The sequence below is a fragment of the Chrysemys picta genome, chromosome 21, assembly GCF_011386835.1.
Source record: "Chrysemys picta bellii isolate R12L10 chromosome 21, ASM1138683v2, whole genome shotgun sequence".
In the NCBI taxonomy this organism is placed as follows: Eukaryota; Metazoa; Chordata; order Testudines; family Emydidae; genus Chrysemys; species Chrysemys picta.
In genome coordinates, this window is record NC_088811.1 from 15,601,774 (window position 1) to 15,623,395 (window position 21,622).

Sequence of the window (21,622 nt, forward strand, 5' to 3'; positions counted from 1 at the left end):
GTCCACACTAAGTAGAATGCAGAAGCAAATAGCAATAAATAGTGAAATTAGACTTCTAAACTTTTATTTAATAATCACCCTGCTTGTAGCTAATGTGTAGCATGCTCAAGAATGAAACTCTGCCCTTATTTATATGGTCTGGCATAAATGTTAGAGATTTCCAGAGCTGAGATTTTTTTTTTCCCCTGCATCTGCCTCTTTGTCTGAATGGAGTGTGAGAAGTAATTGTTTTTCCTTAACTTGTTTGCTAAAAGCTCAGTTCATGATATGAATACAGAATTTCTGCAGGAGGGTTTGGAATTAACTTTAGCCAACCATCATGGCGATTCTGTCTAGGAACTCCAACACCAGAATACCTAGTTATGGATATTAAGGACACTAATGCTGGAACCGTTTTGCTCAGGACTGGTGTGATCTTGCGGATTAGAATTAGTAGGGCAAATTCCTGCTTTAACTCCTCCCCTTCCCCCCAAAGTTGAGGTGGTGGTAGCAGAGCTATAGCAGCCTATCAAAAACTCCAGAACCATCTTGCTGGTGGTGCAGGACAAGATAGTTCAGGAAGTCTGGGGGCTATGAGCTCTGCAGTGCTCCTTACTGCCTCTCCAGAGAGGGTTGGCATGTGCTTCTCTAGCATCTGCCACCAACTGTGGCAAGCATGCTCTGGGGGCTTTGTCATGTACTCCCAGCGCCTCCCCCCTCCCTCCCCGCACCTCCTGATCAGCTGTTTTGTGGCGTGCAGGAGGCTCTGGGGGAGAGTGGGAGGAGCGAGAGCACTGCAGGCTGAGGGGAAGGGGCGGGAAGGGGTGGAGTGGGGGCAGGGCCTGTGGTAGAGCCAGGAGTTGAGCAGTGAGCACCCTCCGGCACATTGGAAAGTTGGCACCTGTAGCTCCAGCCCCAGAGTCAGTGCCTATACAGGGAGCTGCATATTAACTTCTGAAGAGCCACATGTGACTCTAGAGCCACAGGTTGGTCACCCCTGTACAAGATAATAAATTTCATAATCTCTAGAGTTCAGGCTTGTTGCTTTCTGCCCTGGTTGGCTACTACCAAAATTATCACTATAATGCTTTTCAAGTCTTACATAATGGGAACTCCCTGAGCTGGAGAGCTGTTGGTGGCTCCCTTATTAGTGCCACTCCAAACATGGACCTTAGGTGCTCACTATCACCTCCCCCGGCCCTCTTCTCCTTGTCAATATTCAGCCAACTGTAGTTCTTTCATAGTGTAATAGAAATGCATTTTAGGTTTCTTTACTTCTTTCATTGCTGAAATTCAATGTGCTTAAGATGAACTCAAACTGGAACGGGTGCAGAGAAGGGCAACTAGAATGATCAGAGGAATGGAAAACCTGTCGTATGAAAGGAGACTAGAGGAGCTTGGGTTGTTTAGTCTGACAAAGCGAAGGCTGAGGGGGGATATGATTGCCATCTTTAAATATATTAGAGGGATTAATACAAGGGAGGGAGATGAATTATTCCAGCTTAGTACTAACGTGGATACGAGAACGAATGGATATAAACTGGCCGTGGGGAAGTTCAGGCTTGAAATTAGACGAAGGTTTCTGACCGTTAGAGGGGTGAAATATTGGAACGGCCTTCCAAGGGAAACGGTGGGGGCGAGGGATTTGTCTGGCTTTAAGATTAAGTTAGATAAGTTTATGGAGGGAATGGTTTAATGGTAAAACATAGTTGTCAAGGAAAACCAAGCAATGGTAGGTAAATAGCATAATGGCTAAAAGGGGTCAGGATGGAGACTCTTGCCTATATGCTCGGGGTCTTACTGATCGCCATATTTGGGGTCGGGAAGGAATTTTCCTCCAGGGCAGATTGGCTGAGCCTCTGGAGGTTTTTCGCCTTCCTCGGCAGCATGGGGCAGGGATCTCTAGCAGGAGGGTCTCTGCCGATTGAGGTCACTAATAACAGGATTGGGGACTTCAGCAGCAGAGTCCAGGGAAGGGGCAGGGACGGTTTTATGGCCTGCAGCGTGCAGGGGGTCAGACCAGATGATCATAATGGTCCCTTCTGACCTTAAAGTCTATGAGTCTATGAGTCTATGAGTTAACTGCAAGCCAACAGTTATTTTTGTGGAGTTTTTAGTAATTAGCATTTACAGTATTATACTGAAAACATGATACAAACACTAATTCCAACACTAGTTTAAAAAACAAGAAACTTAAGATTTGATTTGTATGGTGAAGTCCTCTTAATGCTCTGTTTCTAATACTCTCCTAATTAGCAAATAAATCTTCCAAGTCCACAACACACACACTTTACAAAACTTTCTATTGGGGGCGGGGTGGGGGGGAGGACTCATTTGTGACATCATTCTGAAGATCCTTGGGTATGACACTAACCCCTCTTCATTGTGTCTTTCTTATCTCTTCCCACACAGCCAGTCATGCTGCTGGTGTGTTTTTTGCTTTCCTTTTTCCTTTCAATGAATTACTGATGCAAGCTTTGCAGTAATTTATGGCTTCATTATTAAAATGCAACAGGCTTCTACAATGGTTGTTTTTATAAACTTGATTTAATAAGAAAAAACTCTTGTATCAGCAGCAGCACCTAGAAATCCTGTCATTAACTTCAAATGTGGTTGATCTAAATAACACTGAATGGTCATAGGTTCATCTAAGTGACCTGTGATTTGTGGATGGGAGGTGCGGGGGATATACACCACCAAATAATCTGACTCATACCAACACCAGAGATGAAAATAATTCGTTTTTTTTGAGCTGTAATTAATGAGGTGCATCATTAAAGCACTGTTACTAGTGAAAGTTCCTGAGTATTCAAATAAAACAAATAACTATCTTTGAACAATAAATACTGCTAAAGTTGGCAACAGTTTAAATTGGGTGGTCTTTGTCTTTTCAAACAGTGAGCTCTTAGAGTGAAAAGAACTATGATTGAACAGACTGTGAAGGCCGGGTGCATTAAACTAGAAGTTTTAAAAATAAGCAAGGCTGGTCATCAGTAGACGTACATTCCCTGCCTGTCCTCTTGCCAAATTCTTTAACTTTTTCATATGATACAGAGTTGGACTCAACTTGTTGGCTTGATGTGATCATCTTAAAAGGAAATGAACTCAGGAAACAAAAATATGTCTAAGCCTGAAACAAGAGAGCAACTATAAAACAAGAAGCCTTTTTTTTTTTTCCAGGCTCTGCTTTAACAAGGAAAAGAAAGTAGCTAGAGTAGAATTTCCATTCTGCTGCAGTTCAAGTGTCTCAAGTCTCTTCTTTCTTGTAACTCTAATTTACTTAGTAACTGCCCAAATTAAAGGGACTCCATCGAATTAAAAATTATTGCAGGCTATTTTTAACCTATGTTAATGAAACTATTACTCAAAATGGAATTTAAATGAGAAAATAAACAGGATTTTTTACTCATGCGGTTTTGTGCCTCTGTTTGGAGAATGAAAATCAGTGGAGTCTATTTAATTTGTTCAGTTGGTCTCTTATTTGGAACTGCAACATTTGATTTGCAAGTGCTGTAGGCGGAATGTTTGTGTAAAAACTTTCCATTTGACACTTTAAAAAAAAAATCCATGGGAACCATTCTATTGGCCTTTGCTTTTGGGAACATTTAAAACTACATTTTCAGTCAAACTTGATTTCTTCCTACGTAACAGAATAGTTTAAAACATTCTTGTGGTTTAGCAACTGTTCAGTGCTGAAATAGCAAACTTAAAGCACCATCTAGAGGCCAGAACTGGAATTGTCTGTTTAAAGTAGAATGAATGTTGACAAAATTCCAGTACTCTGTTGCAGGTGGGGAGAAGCCCAGTGTCAGACCCTTGCAGACAGAGCAGCACAGCCTGTTTTTAATAGCCTTTAGATTTTTCAGCTGTTGCATTGCTGTTTCTCTTCCTTTCCTCCTATAGTTTTAATGTAGTGTTTTAAGCCTGTTCTTTTGCAGGTATTTCCAAAACTCTGGAAAGACATGGTTTGAAATAATTTCTACCCTTTTTTTCTTTTTACTGCTCTTTTAATAGGCGTGAGACGTTTGATTTTGATGATGACTGTGACAGTTTAACATGGGAGGAGAATGAAGACACCCTGCTTCTCTGGGAAGACTTCACAAACTGCAATCCTTCAATTGACCTTCAAGGAGAAGTGAGCTGAGTTGTTGTGTGTTTTACTTGTTTCCCATTTATTTCCTTCAGGGGATGGCATACTGCAGCTTATCTTGTATAGCCACTCTCCGCCTTTGGATCTTTGGCTGGTGATCCAGTTTGCCATGAAAACTTACTTTTTCAGATCCTCTTGGCTTGCTTTCTGATACTGATCTATCCTCCATCAATCTTGTCTGTTTGCTCCCTCGAAACCTAAATATAACATTAAAAATAAAATACAAGGCAAAAGGAACTAAAAAGATACTTTTTAAAACTAATGCCTCTGATGATCTATTGCTGTAAATATTATCCTTCCCATCCTCACACTTGCTCATCATCCCTTGAAGTCATTTAACTACCTTTGGCTGTAAGCGCCTCCACTTACTCCATTACTGAGTAGTATGACAGCTCTGGGTGAGTAGGAATTCTGCCTTCCCCCACCCCATCACCACTAGAATATAAAGATGCTGAGGCAGCTGTCTCCTGAATATTGTCTTGTGTTGACTGCCGAGAGTGTGTTAATTTACATCTTTCCATTTGTGTATCATATGGCACATGCTGAAACTGCAGAGATTACTTAAAAGAGCTAAGACTGCAGAATACTGCATATTTAGCTATATGTCTTCTGGTGAGCCGGGAGAGTGCCAGAATGATAAGGTAATGTGGCTGTGTGCTGGAATTAGTGACAGATTATTTGCATATAGCCATGTGTGCATGTATAAGCTCAGTTATCAGTGGCATATTACAGAACTCAGACCTTCTGTGGTGTAACTCTAAAGGTTTTAAGAGGCTTAAATCCTTCTGAATGAATATTACACAAGGAAAGGGTAGATTTGCCTTGTAGATGGAGATTCTGAATTAAGACAGACTGTTTGAGTATGTGCCTGGGCTTTAGCATCAGAGTGGTTTACATGCCTGAGTCTCCCCCAATAGAGTTCTTATTCCACACCCCAGCCACCTTCATTTGTGGCCTACTTCCTTAAAATCCTTTTGCATGGAAAAAAAGAAAATGGGATAACTCTGGTAAATCATCGGCCCGCTAGCCTGACATCGATCCCAGTTTCCCAGGCAAACTCATGGAAAGGCTGATATGGATGCAATATTTAAAGAATTAAAGGATGGTAGCGTAATTAATGCCAATCATCATAGTTTTATGGAAAATAGGTTTTGTCAAACAAAATTTAACTGTGATGGTATACTTAGCCTTCTGTAGGGCATTTGATTTAGTCCCTTTTGACACTGATTTAAAAAAAAAAAGGGGCATTATACTGAAATCAATGTTACTCATATTAAATGGATTAAAAACTGGTTAACTGATAGGTCTCAAAGTAATTGTAAATGGGTAATTGTTATCGAGTGGGGTTGTTTCTGGAGTGTCCTATAGGGATCTGTTCATTTCTCAATGTTGTTTTATATCTTCATCAATGTTCTGGAAGAAAATTGCAGAGTACACAAATTGGAGTGGTAAATAATGATGGGAACAGGTCAGTTGTACAGACTGATTTGAACTGCTTGGTGAGGTGGGTTCCTTTGAACAATGTGTGTTAATAGTCAGACCATTACTGGATTCTGCTGTGTCTATTTCTGGTGTCAACACTTCAGAAAGAATGTAGAAAAACTGGGAAGGGTTATTAAAGAGCTAAAAGAATGATTCAAGGTCTGAAAAATATGACCTTTTGTGAGAAACTTACAAAGCTCCATTTAGTTTGTTTATCCAAGAGAAGATTAAGAGGTAACTTGATCATGGTCTTCCTATATGGGGAAGAGATTTTTGATGCTAGATGGCTTTCTAATCTAGCAGAAACAGTATAATGGAATTAAATGATTGGAAGCTAAAACTAGACAAATTAAGCGTGAGGGGAACTAACCATTAGCACAACTTACCTAGAGATGTGATATACTCAGTCATTTAAAGTGTTTGTTTAAAGGCTAGATGTCTTTCTTAAAATCATAGCTCAAACAGAAGTTATGGGCTTGGTACAGAAATTTGCTGGCTGAGATTCTCTGGCCTATGTTATGCAGGTCATCAGATGAGATGATCAGAATTGTCTCTCTTGGTCTTCAAAGCTGTTAATCCTTCTTTGTACAACACCTAGCACAATGGGGTCCTGGTCCAGGACCACGGCTCATAGATGCTATGGAAATACAATAATGCATCATAATCGTTCATCTTTTTGTGCTAATCCTTTCATTTGTGGAGCCTTCCTCAATTCATGACTCAGACTACTTCTTCTTCACTCAAACTTTAAAAATAAAAAGCCCCATGTGGCTTCCATGAAGCCTTCCAGTAATCTACCAAAATAGTTCCAGTATTATGGGTGGTTTGTCTGGCACTGGCTACACTGCTAGTGTTTATTCAGTGTAAACTCTTTGGAGCAGTGGATGTCTCTCCTGCCTATACAGTGCCAAAATCACGGAGACTCAGTAAATAACTTAATCTATAAGCCAGATTTCCAAAGCAGTATTTCTTGTTTACAAATAAAGTAACACTTCTGAAAAATTATTCCAAACCATAATTAAGGCTAAGATTTTGTCATGGTTACGGGCAATAAAGTAAAATTCACGGAAACTTGTGACCTGTCCCTGACTTTTTCTAAAAAAAATCCATGATAAAATGGGAAGGAACTGGGCAGCAGCGGGGTGGCTGGGAGCTCTGGGGCCCCCACCACCCATGGGGGCTCAGAGCTCCAGAGTCCCCCAGGCCCCAGTAGTGGCTGGGGAGCTGCAGGGGATCCCCCTGTCCTCTGTGGCTGGTGGGGAGCTGTGGGGTACCCCTGCTGCCCATGGCAGCTGAGAGCTTGAGGGCCCACTGCCTGAGGTGGCGGGGGTACCTCACGGCTCTCTGTCACTGTGGGAGGCGGCAGGCCCCTGCAGCTCCCAGCCACCAGGACTGAAGTCATGGCGGTCTTTATTAGTCACGGAGTCACTAAAAGCCAGATTTTTAGTTCTTTAGGTGCCTAGTGGGATTTTCAAAAGTATCTAAGCACCCACACCCATTGAAATCAATGAGTTTTGGATGCTGAGGGGTGTTTGAAAATCCCACTAGTGCCTAAACACCTTGAAAAATGTGACTCTATGGGACAAATCCTGAAGCAGTTATCCACAAGCAGTCATAGTGGATTAAGGGTGGGGTAGGGAGCTAGTTGTGTAACTAAAGGGCTACGTGGTTGGGACCTAAATGAGCAATTCCATAAACCGTTTTAATCTGTCCTCACTAACTGGCCTGTAATGTTCTTCTGTAGCAGGAGGAGAATCTGGGAAACTTGATCCATGAAACAGAATCTTTCTTCAAAACAAGAGACCAAGAATATCAGGAAACAATAGGACAGATTGAGGTGAGAAAGTGCTCTCCTGTGAAAGAAAAATACTCTGCGTAAGGGTTTATTCACCAGCTTAAAAATCTGTTATGAACATTGTGGGTACTCCTTGGCCCAAACTGTGCGCTCTGTATATGGATTGTGTATATGTAACTGCAGAACTTGACTCTCAGCATCATACGCAGTAGGGCACATCCCTCCTCCGTAGCGCAATAACCTACCTGAGACTCTACTATCTAGAGTGAGTATAAAGTTGTAACTAGTGGGTAAAGGACAGCTCAGACGAGTATAAATAAAAATACATGGAGATTTTGCCAGTTTTCTTCAACATCCTTTGTGTCTCCTTGGGAAATCCCTCTAGTTGCTAAGGCATGATTTCTGAGAATGCCAGGCTGCACTAGTATAGCTTCTCAAGATCTTTATGCTCCATCCACGAGCCATAAAATATAAATAGCATCTCACAGGCAGCTTTCAGGTTTAAGGAATCGCTGTACATTGACAAACAGGTGCAAACAATTAGTAGCCGAGAGCTGTTGAAAGCAGCAAAACTAAACAGGATTGCAGTACTGGGCAGAAGCTGATAAATATGGTAACCTCCGATAAGATGGAAAGTAAGGATGCCCTGTGGACCTCATGAATGTGTGAGGAATAGGTTACTGGAGTGCTTGCATGACATTCAGTATGGCAACAACCCGTAAAACTGGACAGGACGGGGATTTAGCAAGTCTCCTTGTTATATGCTGACCACTGACCCTTGTTTTGGACAGCTGGAGCTAGCCACAGCCAAGAGTGACATGAATCGCCACCTCCACGAATACATGGAAATGTGCAGCATGAAGAGGGGCCTGGACGTACAGATGGAAACCTGTCGTAGACTTATCAAAGGCTCGGCTGACAGGTAAATAGGATGTTCCTTGGTTCTCTGCTGTTCTCTAAGAACTCCTCCTGCAGACACATTGCCTAACAGTCCATTAAAAAGCAGTTAAGTAAAATACTTCCGGTTGGTGCTTTCTTCAGTTTGGAAAGGAAATTTTTCGCACCTTCCAAAGAGGCTTGATGCTCACTGTTGTGTTGGAAGACTTGTATGTCATTTGCGCTCTCAGCTTCCACATCCCTATTGTAAAACGGGGCTAGTGATACTCACATTTGTACAACACTGAGAAGTGCTAGGTTTCACTATTAATACTCATTAGAAAATTTAAGTCCAGATACAGTGACACAGGACACTTTTTTACTTTACTTGAGGATGGAAAGGGACCCTTTTTTTTTCTTTTCTTAAAATTAACAGAAAGCAGTGTTTAACAGCATCACTTGCTGAACTTTGTCTAAATCTTTCTTTGCAGAAATTCTCCATCTCCCAGCTCTGTAGCCAGCAGTGACTCAGGAAACACAGATGAGATTCAAGATGAGTTTGACAGAGAGGCGGACGTGGAGCCTATGGTCAGCTGATACATAATCAGAGCATTCCAGTGAAAGGGAAAATACAGAAAGGAAAAAAAAAAGTGAAAAAAATAGAATACTGACCGAACAGACTAATAAGCCCTGGCACAGGGTTCCTGAGGACTCATTCCGATACGCATCCCCACCCCACCTGAGGATTGGTGCTGTACATTTCTACTGTTCTACCAATTACAAATGCAGAATTCTGTAAGAAAACATGGTGTTTTAATGGTGCCTTTGCCCCAAGCTGAGCCACTTTGAGCTCTAATAGAATATTAATAGCAGGTGTTTTTTATAAGAAAAATAAAAAAGGGGGAAAAAAAAAATCTGGCCGCAGCAGAGAATGGTGCTGCAAATGTTTTGGGTGTTTCAGTAGGCTTATGACTTACTGAAGGGCTGCACTGATTGGCGAAAGGATCATGGACCACAACACAATTGCAGTATAATTACCACAGTTGTTTGGCAAAAAAAAAAGGGAAAAAATGTAAACACCTCCAAATGTATCTGTTAACCCCATTTAAAAATAGCAGTGGGTTAGAGGCAGACTTTAGGCTCATGCAATTATAAGGTATCTAAAGGAATCTCTTTATGCCATCTGTCTGGGTGGAGGACCTTTGGAATCTGCACAAGCTTTTTGCCTGAGTCTAGAATCCCAAGAAGCAGTTCTCAGCTCGGTGGCAAAGTAGATGGACAAGGTACACTGGGGTGGGAATATCACCGTTAAACTACTATGCAAAAAAAAAAAAAAGCTTGCCTTATTTATACGGAATGTTTGGTCCCTGCTGGACTAGAGTTATCTCTTGGTGGAAGGAAAGCTAAAAACACAGTTGCACATGTTAGTTATCTGTAGAGCTTCCTTTGTGGAGGAATGTCTGTTATAATGCCTTTGTTTCCTGGGATGGGATTAGGAGGGGGATCAGCCCTTCAGTTCCTGAATTTTTTTTCCACCATAATAGTTGCAAGTCCTACTTTACTGTCTGGGAGATAAGCAGCATAAAATGCAGTTTCATGAGCAGCGTGGTTGAAGCATCAAGGTAAACTGACACACCATGCTATAGATGTAGGCTTGAGATGTGACGACATTACAGACCACTGTTCTTTGGAAAAGCTGAAAATACTGTAATCCTTTTTAGGGCACAGTAAAAATGAATCCTAAACTACTGCTGCTCTGGAATTAGGGAATAACAGCCATGTGCTTTCTCCGTGAGAAAGCAAGTAGACCTAGGCCTTACGTGTCTGTTCCTCTGTATTTTAAACCAGAGAAAGCAGCATCAAAAGTCTAATTTATTTACTTTCTATTCAGGGAGCTAGTGGCATGAGATGGGCTGTTCTTGGTTATAATTAGGAATTGTCACAGCTGAGCCAAGAGAAAAGGGGAATGGAAATCTCTGACTTTAAGTAAGCGGAAGACAGTACCAGATTGTTTTGCAGGCTACTGTTGAAGACATAATTAATAGCTCTTAGAAGTAACTATGTAGCTAGTAACCATTTTAAGATTTAGAGACTACATTTCAAATGATCATCTCTCTCCCTCCCCCCCCCCCCCCCCCCCCCCCACTTCATGAAACTCTTCCCACAGGGGTTTGAAAATACTGGGAGTGGGAGTGTTTTTCTTCCCATATAGATTGGACAGAGAAACGTCCGGTTTTAGCATCCTCTCAGCGTTAAGTGGTGGTGAGATGGCTGTTCTGTACCCATCAACTTGAAATAAAATCAGGGGGATGGCATTGTGAGCAAACAAAATCTAGTACACATCAGAGTGCTGCTTTCTCTATAACAGAGCACAAGCCTCACTAAAGTAGTGTCTGTATAAGGCCTCTTGGAATTTTGCACAACTTGCTTCACTTTGGGGGCAGTGTAACCCTGACAGATCCTTGCTTGTAGAGTAGCTTTGTGTACAGTACCATCTTATTGACTCTGGTTCCATGCATTGCTGCCTGTAGTTCTTTCATCGCTCTTCCTGTTGAGTGTCCTGTAGCTGACTTCTTAGACCCAGACTGAATTGTGTGGGCCATCTGAAACATATGGCCCCCCATATCATTCCAGGTGGGAAGAACTACTGTGATGAGACCCTTCGGGATCCACAATGTGAGTTTAAATTACTCCCGTCCACGAAAAGAACTGTAATGCAAGGACACACTATTAATTTTACTTGCTGTTTGAAACATTCAAGCCACTTGTGCATAATCTCTTGTTAGGAACTCTTTTATCAATCATACTGTACCTCAGTGGCCTTTTTAAAATGTTTCATTACATGTGTAATTTTGTGCTTAGGTCTTTTTTAAAAGAAACCTGTATTCCAAAGTGCTCATTCCTAGCATCTCTTATCTAGCCAAAGCAGTAAATTATGTTCACTAGGAGTGGGGTTTGCGGGTGGGGTGAAAAATACGTGTCAGTCATGCCCTTTTGATAAGGGAGTGGGACTCCATGTTTTCAGTTCAAGTATTTTTAAGGTTACCAAGCCTCTTTGAACCTCAGCTGCTAAATATATTCGGTTTCTCAAAAGGTTGAGAGACCGCCTGCCAAAGCTGAATGTTTGTAGTTAGTACTCTAGTGACTTTGGAGGAAACGTTTATAACAGGAGTTTGCTCCTGTAGTGAGACAACCTTCCTAGAGCCTTCCAGTCAGCTGTCCTCAGATTATGAAACCTCTTTTGTAGTGGAGAAGTTGAACAGTTTAAACAGCCGTCCTACGCTGCTGCTGCTGCTTTCTTTGTAAAATGCAGTGTCCTGCCAGGAGACTGGGTCAAGGTTTTACCTTTAATGGTTGGCATGTCGAGGCAGGGAAAGAGAAGAGAGTATCCTGCGTTAATAGAGTGAACTGCTTGAGGAAGCAAAACTTAGTTGTTGATGCAAGTAATCTGTAACCTACAGTTCATCTCGTAGCCATAATTATGAGGACCATCTGTAATGAGGTTGCATTGTTTGCAAGTGTAGGAGGTGGGGATACCTGTATAGTAAAGAATAAGAAATAATGTATATGATGATGAAATGTGTATGATGGTAATAGCAATGACTGTGGTGGTTGTTGTGTTTGTCTCTTTTTTCTATAACCATATGTAATCCATTTTTAAAATGTATCTTCATATTTGGGTTTGGGGTTATATTTTAGTCAAGGCAGTGGACTTGATAGCTAGCAGGGTCAGCCCTTGGTAGTTACTGAGTCGATCCCATGGTCGTTTTCCCATGAGGTGTTTTGTTTCAAATGATGCTGCTGATTTAGCGGACAGTGGTCCCATTTTGTCTGTATTTAACACATCTGTAGTGACCAGATCAAAAGCTTGCCAGAAGAAAAATTGTGAAAATGCTGGAAATCATTTTGAGGACCTCTTTTTTTCCTTTGTAAAGCTGTAAATACTTTTTTTATTTTCTATTCTTAACGCAGTGTCATATTGACACTTTTTTAGACTTATCAGTAAATCCTCCTCATTGTTTTTTTCCCTCATATTTTTTAAAGAGGATTTCAAGAAAGCAAACTTTTTTTGCTTGTTAGCAGTGTAATAAGGTAGATCAAATTCCTAAAATGGATTTGTACAAAAACAGTGTTTTCAGTGAATAAATCTCAGTGCTTTTGTGGATGCATGTTCTTCAAAAAGTCCAAAGAATCATGTGGTACAAACATTTTTCAAGGATTTAATAAATACCACGTTAAGTCAGGCAAGAAACAAGGAATGAAATCATTTTTTTTAAAGTATGGGTTGGAAAAACATTAAATGCAACTCAGAGAAATGTGTAATCTAGTTATAAATAAAAGTATATTCTATTTTCTAGATTTTTTTTTAAACGTGCAAACAGAAGTCAGCAAATACAGGTCTTCCTCTGTAAAGTATTCTCTGTTTGATGGGACTCCAAATTCTCAACACTTTCAAGTATCAGCATGAGAAACAAATGTAACAGGTGTGGCTGGCTGTGAAACACTCCTACCATCTCTTCCTCATAGCAAGAAAAACATATGTTGCGAACGTTACTGTAACTGCAGAATTATTTTTCCCCATCTTCACTGATTCCAATGCCTTCTACTAGAGGGTGAGCATGGACTGGCATCTATTCTGCTAACCACAAATGATACTTCAGATGCATTTTTTACATTTTTAAAATTTTACCTAGAATAAGATTTGTATTTTACCCTCTGGCAGGGTAGAATATATTTGGACTGCAATTCAGACTTGAGGGGCCTGGATTGCTAATTTCCTTACACCAGTATAAATGGGGAGTAACTCCATTGAATTATACCAGTTGGAGATCAGAATCTTTCTGTATGTAGGAAGGCTTTTTAGAACTGTTGCAATTTCGGTATGGTAAAGGAAATAGTAACATAAAATACTTGCTATCAAAAACTGAAATTCCCATTGTCAGTCAAGACTCAGGGCAGATCTACACTACAGGGTTAAGTTGACCTAAGTTACATAACTTCAACTAAGTGAATAACAACGAGGAGTCCTTGTGGCACCTTAAGAGACTAATACATTTATTTGGGCATAAGCTTTTGTGGGCTAGAACCCAGTTCGTCAGATGCATCTGATGAAGTGGGTTCTAGCTCACAAAAGCTTATGCCCAGATAAATTTGTTAGTCTCTTAAGGTGCCACAAGGACTCGTTGTTTTTGCTGATACAGGCTAACGGCTACCACTCTGGTACGTGAATGACGTAGCTGGAGTGACATACCTTAGGTCGACTTATTGCGATGTCTATGCCGCATTGGTTTGACGGGAGAAACTCACCCGTTGACTTACCTTATGCTTCTCGTTCCGGTGGAATACCGGAGTCGACGGGCGAGCGATCGGCGGTTGATTTAGCGAGTCTTCACTAGACCCGCTAAATGGACCCTTGGTGGATTGATTGCTGCACCCACCGGTAAGTGGAGACAGACCCTTAGAATGAGTGATGGCATTGGTGGCACAGGAGTGCTTACAGCCATACCAGGAGCACCCATAAACCTGTTGAAATGAAGCAGATATTTGCTTATGTTTTCCTTCTTTCTATACTGTGGAAAGATCATATTGATGGAAGAATGTTTGTACCTGGAACATGTAGTGAAGAACATCTTAATAATGAAGGGCTTCTGACTGTGCTTCATTTTTGTGAATGCTACATCTTTGACCAGCATAATGTTTGAAAGGGAGTGCTGCTGACTGAACTCTCAATGCTTATAACGGTGGAAAACTTTAAAAAGGTCTTTCACCTAAGCTGGTCTGTTGGAATTTAAACTCTGCTTGGATAATAATGCTGACCAAGGATCCAAGGTGATACTCAGATCATTTCTTTCACATTTTGTTTCTAGACCTTCATTTAAAGGTGCTGGTGCACTAGCACAAAGATGCGGTATTTGGATTGCAGACACAGTAAAGGCATACTTGAAAAGTTTTTTCCTTTGAAATTATATAAAAATCACTGAAACATTCGTTGGCCTTAAGTTTTGTCAAATCTCATTTTCACAAAACCTAAATTTTAGACAAACTTTGGCCTAATAGGTTTTTATACCAGAGGCGTGGGGCACTAACAGATAATACCAAGATCCCAAATCATCAAGCAAACTTTACACATGTAGGTTTGTACCAAATACCATTTTTAAAAGTGTACTTGAAAGACTTACCTGTCAAGCTTTGAAGTTGGCTTCTTATTTGAGCTTAAATTTTCCTTTTTAAAATGTCTTCATATGCATTTGTGCATAGCTTTGGGGTCTTGATCTTTTGTATTTAAAGCAGCCTTTCAAAAAGCTCATCTTTTGAAGTAGCAGAGATTTTTGAGAGGCTGGATGAAGTTGGATGCTGAGGCCCTCAACTCATTAAAAGAGCATGCCAGGTCTCCTTATCTGTGACTTGTGGCACTCCAATAATGAAGCACTTTCACAAACAAGATATGGTCTTAAATCTGAATAGGTCTGTCTTTTCAGGCCGGCAGTAACGCTAACATCAGAAAAACTGTTTAAGAAATAGTTACATGTTTGACTTCATTGCAGTACTTGTCTAAAGGTTTTGAAACTGACAGTCCAAATCATTCCCATGGTGGAACATGCATGTACCCCTGTGCTGCAAATCTGGGCCACGGTTAGTTTGTTGGCTGCCTGAAGTGACAACACATACAAAGATTTAATCTTAAATCTTGTTCTAGAAATAAATGTTTAAGATGGTTAAAAGCTTGGGCACTTAACCACACTTCTTTATAATATGGTTTCACTGAAAGGAATATACAAAGTCATCTGTCCCTAGGGTTAAAATATTTTTTAGCTAAATTTTGCCAAAAATGGTATTTATTTTTTAAAGCGTTTAAATGGGAGACATTAATTAACTCCTTTCCATGCCATGTCACTTTGTGTCTGTTAGGGGTTTTTTTGAATCATGTAAGAGTTTTATTTTAATACTCATTAAAACAGACTACTGTTCAGAGTGGAAATGAAACTGTTTACTGTATTGTTGTAAATATTGTGCTTTATATTCTGTATATTAGCTTATTTTAAAGGGAAAAAATGACTTGAGTGATGATGCTATTTGATCTCCAGTAAGGGAAGATCCAAGGATGAACCAATTCCTAAGCTTGCCCCAGAAGGGCCATAGTTTCTTGCCCTGAGTTCAGATTTAAGTGGATTGCCCCTCTGTTTGGGAGTCTGCCTTTAAGTTTAAAAGCAGACCAGTTGGTTTATAGACTGACCACGATTTTTGAATTATCCATTTTGGAAGGAGCACTACAAACATGCACAGCAAGCGCCCGAAGCATTTGAATTTGAGGTAATCCACTGGAACTCACAATTCGCCTATTAGTGCCAAAAACTAGCGACTGTAGATCTGATCTCTAGCTGCCTGTATACTGTTTTTTCTTGTTCTGTCTTGAAAGGGCACAAGTCCAAGCACCTATCTGCCTCCAGCATTCTCAGCCATCCTGTGCTGTGGTGCTGCTCTTCCGAGAAGCATTGTGATATTGGTTCATCTTTGTGCTCTTGATTTATAAAAATTAACTATGAATGTTGATTTCCAAGTCACGTACCAAATGGGCTTCTCTGTGAAAAGGGGCTGTTCTGAAGCTCGTTGATGAAAACGGGTTATGGTAATTGTCTGGTTACGAGGAAAACCCCCTTAAAATAAATGCCAAACTTCCTGGTTGTCTGTTTTGTGTGCATCAGTTCTTGTCTTCTAACACTGTTCTTCCATAGCACCTGACATAAATGCAGTAAACATTTCCCTGCAACAGAAACTCATCAGTATTGAATCACTCATCCAGCCCTCCAACCTTCAAAGGAAAGGGCCCCTCAATGTTCTGAATGGTCCCCTTCCCCATTTTCTAAAAGCTAGACACATCAACTAACCTGAAAAGCATAAGCTAGCAGCATTTTATACAGGTAAGACTAAATGCTAACTCAAGCTCACAGATCAAATCCAAAGGCACAAAGCAGATAGGGCTGTCATACTGAGCTAAGCCATTCAAATATACTGTACCTAAACCCAAGTCTATTTACCATTCAGTGATGTGTGTGAGCAAAAAATGCTATGACATTTTCGCTGAACAGTTCAGTTCTCTGAAGGTGAGGGGTTGTATGAGGAACCTTTCAATGTTTTGCACTTTATAGAAATTCAGTGGCTTCAAAGCTCCTTACAACCATTAGTTTTCCCAACAGCCCTATAATGAAGGTGATGTATCAATTTTACCTATGGGGAAAATGAGGCAGGAATTGTGTGATCTTGGCTAATGATCCCAAACAGTGGCAAAGCTAGGATTAGACTGCAGGAGCTCTGATTGCCCGTCCCATGCACTGACGTTTTAATTTAGAATGTCTTTATGCTGAAATTAATAATAATGCTTACTTTGTCTTGTCACTTTATATCAGACTAAATGTAGGCTTCGTGCAGTGCAGGACTATGGCAGCCTCAGCTATGAATGGGGCCCTACCGAATTCATCGTCCATTTTGGTCAATTTCATGGTCATAGGATTTTTAAAATAGTAAATTTCATGATTTCAGCTATTTAAATGTGAAATTTCATGGTGGTGTAATTGTAGAAGTCCTGAACCAAAAAGGAGCTGGGGGGGGGGGGGTGTTCCACAAGGCTATTGTAGTGGGGGTTGCGGTACTGCCTGGCCACCAGCTGCAACTCTCTGGCCACCCAGTCTGAAGGTAGTGCAGAAGTAAGGACGGCCCCCCTAAAATAACCTTGTGACCCCCCTGTAACTCCCTTTTGGGCCAGAACCCCCAATTTGAGAAACACTGGTCTCCCTCATGAAATCTGTATAGTATAGGGTAAAAGCACACACAAGAAAAGATTTCACGCTGGGAGACCAGATTTCACGGTCTGTGACACATTTTTCTTGGCCGTGAATTTGGTAGGGCCCTAACTATGAGTGAGAAGCTTTATTAAAATTTGATTAGTAGCAGAAACAGGAACATGACTGCACGCAACTGACTGCTATGTCTAAATACCTTTCTCTCTTATGCATGTTCTTTCCTTCTACACCAAGCTCACCAAAGGACATTGGTCCAAGGTTGGAGATAACTTGCATCTTATACTGTCCTAGAAAATAGTCTCTGAATTTTAAATACCCTCGGAACTAAACAAAAATCCCGACTTAAAGCAACAACAGAGTTGAAGTACTTCTGCTACATTCCTCCTGGTGGCTCTGCTGCTGTTTGCTGCCGGAAGTTGGCAAGACTGAACTTTACTTTTCGGAAACATGTCCTCATGTTTCTAAAAGACAACAGACCTATCTAAGAGTGGGCAAGATCCTCCTCACCCCTTGAAACTATATGGATCATGCTGGTGCATGAAAATTAAGCCACCTGTGTTCTATGGAATGTAACTGAGCCTGCGCTAGGACAAGATTTCTACTTTGGGTCAAAAGTCCATCTTTATGCTTCAAAATTACGTAAACTAATGAATTACACAAAGCTCTTGTTTGTAAGTAGGACAATTTGTTTAAACAAACCCTTATAAATTGTTCCAACTATCTACCACAAGCTCTCCATTTGTCTCCCCCCCACCTTTTTTTTTTTTTTTTTTGCTTTGCCCATGGACCCTGCACATTCGAAAGAGACAACAGTAGCACCGATAGTGAATTATTTTACTTCTCCATTGTTTCCGTTACTCTCCTGTGGATTAAGAGCAATAGCAAAGATTGCAGGAAAATTCAGAGCTCCCTTGTTTTCACATGCATGTCTCAATTTTAAGTGTCCATAAAGGTGAGGGAATACTTCCAAGCCAAGTCTGTAACTTAGCAGTAAAGGGGCACCAAGATTGTATTTAGATTTATAACAAACTGCTCTAGGTTCCTTTACAGTTCCAAAAACAATCAAACTGAAATCAGCAGTTGACCCCAGCTGAAAAAGGAAAAAGGCTTTAGCAGACCTCTTCTCCCCCCCCCACCCCCCCAAAAGCCTCAATGGAAAAACAGGCCTTGTGTTAAGCCCAGAAGACATTGCTTTGTTTTACCTTTTTAGAGGGGGAGATGAGCAGGGGCTTGTCAACATTCCTCTGTCAGAGGAAGAGATTTTTCTCATTCTTTTGCGTGAGGCCAGTTGAGAGCTGCTCTCTAAACTTTAGACAGTGCTCCCCTTAAACATGAAACAAACAGTGTAACTTCCTCTGCCTGCCTGCTTTTTGTATTTACACAGGAGCTAATGATGTACATTAACTGGGCTTTCTAGACTCAGAAGCCAAGATTTTCCAAAATGACTAGAGATTTTGGCTGCCTGGCTTGAGACATGTCAAAAGGGCCTGATTTTCAAAGGGTGAGCGCTTCCCATTTCTTGACAATCACGCCCTTTTCAGATACCTCAAGATAGGTTCCCAAAATGAGTAGTTGCTTTTGAAAATCTTTGCACTTTTTTTTTTTAAACTGTGTAGCTTATTTGCCCTCTTCACAGATTTCAGGAAGGTTAGTGGGTGGATCTCAAATAGGCCTTGCAATTCTGCTGCCATGCTGGGCTGTGTATTTTTTTGCTTCACAGCCCATCCTGAAGCCCCATGAGTCGCATCTCAGTTACACTCCTTGTGTGAAGAGATTTCCCCTTCAGCTCATCGAGTTGAGCCCTGTGTTTTTGGCGTGGGAGGACGGGGGTTCCCCTGCAACTGCAACAGAGTTCTGAGTGGCTTTGGGGGCACAAATATCAGGGGGTAGCCAGGCTAGTCTGTATCCACAAAAACAACAAGGAGTCCGGGGGCACCTTAAAGACTAACAGATTTATTTGGGCATAAGCTTTCGGGGGTAAAAAACCCACTGAAGAAGTGGGTTTTTTACCCCCGAAAGCTTATGCCCAAATAAATCTGTTAGTCTTTAAGGTGCCCCCAGACTCCTTGTTGTTTTTGGGGCCTAGTGCATTGCCACCTGTAAAAATCCTTAGGTGACCATGGATTTGTTCCAAGAGCCAGATCATGCTTCTAACTGTGGGACACAAAGTATTTGTCCTGGAGCAACAAACGCCCTGTTTATATTCTCAGGACACAGGAGACAGTTTTTATATACATGTTTGAAGAGCCAATCCTTGGGCCCTGCCCAGGTAACTCATAGGAACCAGGCGGGTGTCTGGGGTTGTGCCCATGTGGCCAGTTGGGTCAATTTCTAGTTACCATTCATAGTTCTCATTTCAATACATAAATTTATTTTATTCTCTAATTCTTGCCCCCCCCCCCCCCCCCCGGGACCCTCTGGAGGGTGGGGCTGGTACAGTATGACGCTGAGAGGCCTGAGGCCAACCCCCTCCCCCCATTGGTCTATCCAAACTCTCTCCTTCCCCACCCCGCCGGTGACTCTTTAAAGAACTTTACCGACACCTCCCTCCTTGCATCCGGTTGTAACATGAAGCAGCAGCTGATTGGCCAGAAGGCCCCCACGTTATGATTTGATTGGCTGATACAGCGCCGCCCTAGGACAGAACGGACTGCACCATGGGCTGGAGAGGGGGGAAGCGGCTAGCGGCACAGTATGCGATCCTTGGGGAATGGGCGCGGAGGACGGGGTTGGGACATCCCCACCCGGTGGCTGCTTGGGGGCGCTCTGCTGGATGCACTAGCCTTGGGGTGGGGGGGGCAGCTGGGTCCCCTCCCGGGAGCTGCAGTCCGTCCTCCCCCCCCCGCCGAGATGGTACAGCCCGGCTCAGGGGTCCCCTGCTCAGCGTGCGCTGGGTCTGGCCCGTCGGCTGCGAGTCCGCGCTGCCCCGAGACGATGCTGCTGCCCCCGCTGCGGAGAGCGCTGCTGGGCTGCCCCCGCGCTGGGTGAGTGAGCGCGGGGCGGGGCCTGCAGGGGGAGCCCCCCCCCCCGCTGCTGGGATCCGGGGTCCCCCGGCAGCGCCCCCCCGGATCCCCCCGGCGTGCGGGGTCCCAGCGCCCCGCGAGCTCCGGCCGCCCCCTTCCTTCCACGTGCGGCCCAGCCCCGGGCGCCCTGCCGGGCCTGATGTTCCGCTCCTTGGCGGCGTGGGGGGTGTGAACTGGGCCCGTCGGAGCCGCCCCTCTGGGATTTAAACCTCCCAGCACCGCCAGAGCCGGGATTCCCTCCCCCCCCCGTCACACACCGGCTGCTGGGGGCCCTGCCCGCCCCGTCGGGAGGGGGGTCAAATCTGCCTGACCCCTCTGCCCACCCAGCTGCCTCTTGGCCCAGCTTGCTCCAGGCTGGGGGGGGGGCTGTCAGCAGGTCTTGCTGCTGCCCCCTAATGCTCTGCCCCCCCCCCCGCTCCTTTACATCGGGGTGAGTTGGGAGCAGCTGCCCAGACGTCAAGGCGGGAGGCAGGGCTGCCAAAAGGGGGGGCAGTGGAGAATCTGCTGGGAGGATTCCCCCGGACGCTTATCTCCCTTAGCTTTCCATGGTCCCACCCACCCCGCACTCTGCGCCAGCCCTTGGCACGTGCTCCCCTTATCTGCCCAACACCTCTGCTATCTCAGGGAGTGAGGGTTTAGGCTTATCTACACTTCCTGAGATAGGAAAATGGCAGCAGGTGACCGGCAGGAGTCTCCTGGGGAAGCAGATGTTGGCAGGTCTCCACGTGTCCTTCTCCTCTTCCCTCCCTGTTCATGTCTCTGGTGCCCCACCCAGTTCTGGGGTGACCCGGGCAGAGTTGTGTCCCCATTCGGGGTTAAATGGCCTCTCCCGTCTCTGGCTCATGCAACACTTGTGCCTGGGCCACCCCCTCTAAACTAACTGCGTATTGGCTGCTTTGCTGACAGGCGGGTGCCACCGTGGGGGGTGACTAATGTGGTATCACTGGAAGTCTGGTACAAGGCCAGGGTTGCCTGGGTGATTTCGGGGTTGTATTGCCACAGGTTGTGCTGTAAACATGTTCCCCCTGCAATGTATTTAACTGGCCGCTACAAGCACCAGGATTCATGATGGCAGGAGACGCTTCTTTACCTGTTTTCCTCTGCCAGGCAGGATTCCAGTCAGTTTCCTGCTCTGGTGCTATTGGGTATGTCTTGGCTGCACTGTTAACCCAGGCTCTTGCCTGGGTTTTAGTCTTAACTCCCCTAGTGTCCACACAGGAAAACTGCTGAGCCAGGTTTGGAGGTGCTGTAAGCGTGGCCCAGTTGACTCCCCTGTGGGTGTGAGTTGGAATCCAGGCTCTGCTTTTAACTTGGGCTGGAACCCACCCGCTTTGCAGTAAGTACACAGGTTAAATCACCGGAGAGCGGGTAGTCCTCCAACGCCTTCCCACAATTCTCCCCAAAGGACAGACAAGGTCTCCCACAATTGTCAGGGAAAGAATCCTAGAGCATCTCAGCACACAGAGCCAGGGCCTTTGCCTCCAGACAGAGACAAGCGAGTGCAGAACCGGTAAGGACA

At 43.3% G+C, this 21,622-nt stretch overlaps 2 protein-coding genes across 4 annotated transcripts in view; both read left to right on the forward strand.

The window, feature by feature from the left end:
- Positions 1–11,841, forward strand: part of IFFO2 (intermediate filament family orphan 2) — a 52,590-nt gene extending 40,749 nt beyond the window's left edge. Inside the window, exons 6-9 of one of the 2 annotated variants that reach the window (XM_065575280.1) lie at positions 3,994–4,114; positions 7,356–7,448; positions 8,198–8,328; positions 8,774–11,841. In XM_065575280.1, coding sequence (XP_065431352.1) covers positions 3,994–4,114; positions 7,356–7,448; positions 8,198–8,328; positions 8,774–8,879 — 451 coding nt within the window. In that variant the 3' untranslated portion in view covers positions 8,880–11,841. The remainder of the gene's footprint in view (positions 1–3,993; positions 4,115–7,355; positions 7,449–8,197; positions 8,329–8,773) is intronic. The other variant, XM_042852820.2, reaches the window with a different exon arrangement.
- Positions 11,842–19,722: 7,881 nt separating this feature from the next.
- The window catches only part of ALDH4A1 (aldehyde dehydrogenase 4 family member A1), a 29,819-nt gene continuing 27,919 nt past the window's right edge, over positions 19,723–21,622 (forward strand). The window contains exon 1 of one of the 2 annotated variants that reach the window (XM_042852821.2): positions 19,723–19,772. In XM_042852821.2, the coding sequence (XP_042708755.2) occupies positions 19,738–19,772 (35 nt within the window). In that variant the 5' untranslated portion in view covers positions 19,723–19,737. Of the gene's footprint in view, positions 19,773–19,868; positions 20,065–21,622 lie in introns of those variants that run through there. The other variant, XM_008167309.4, reaches the window with a different exon arrangement.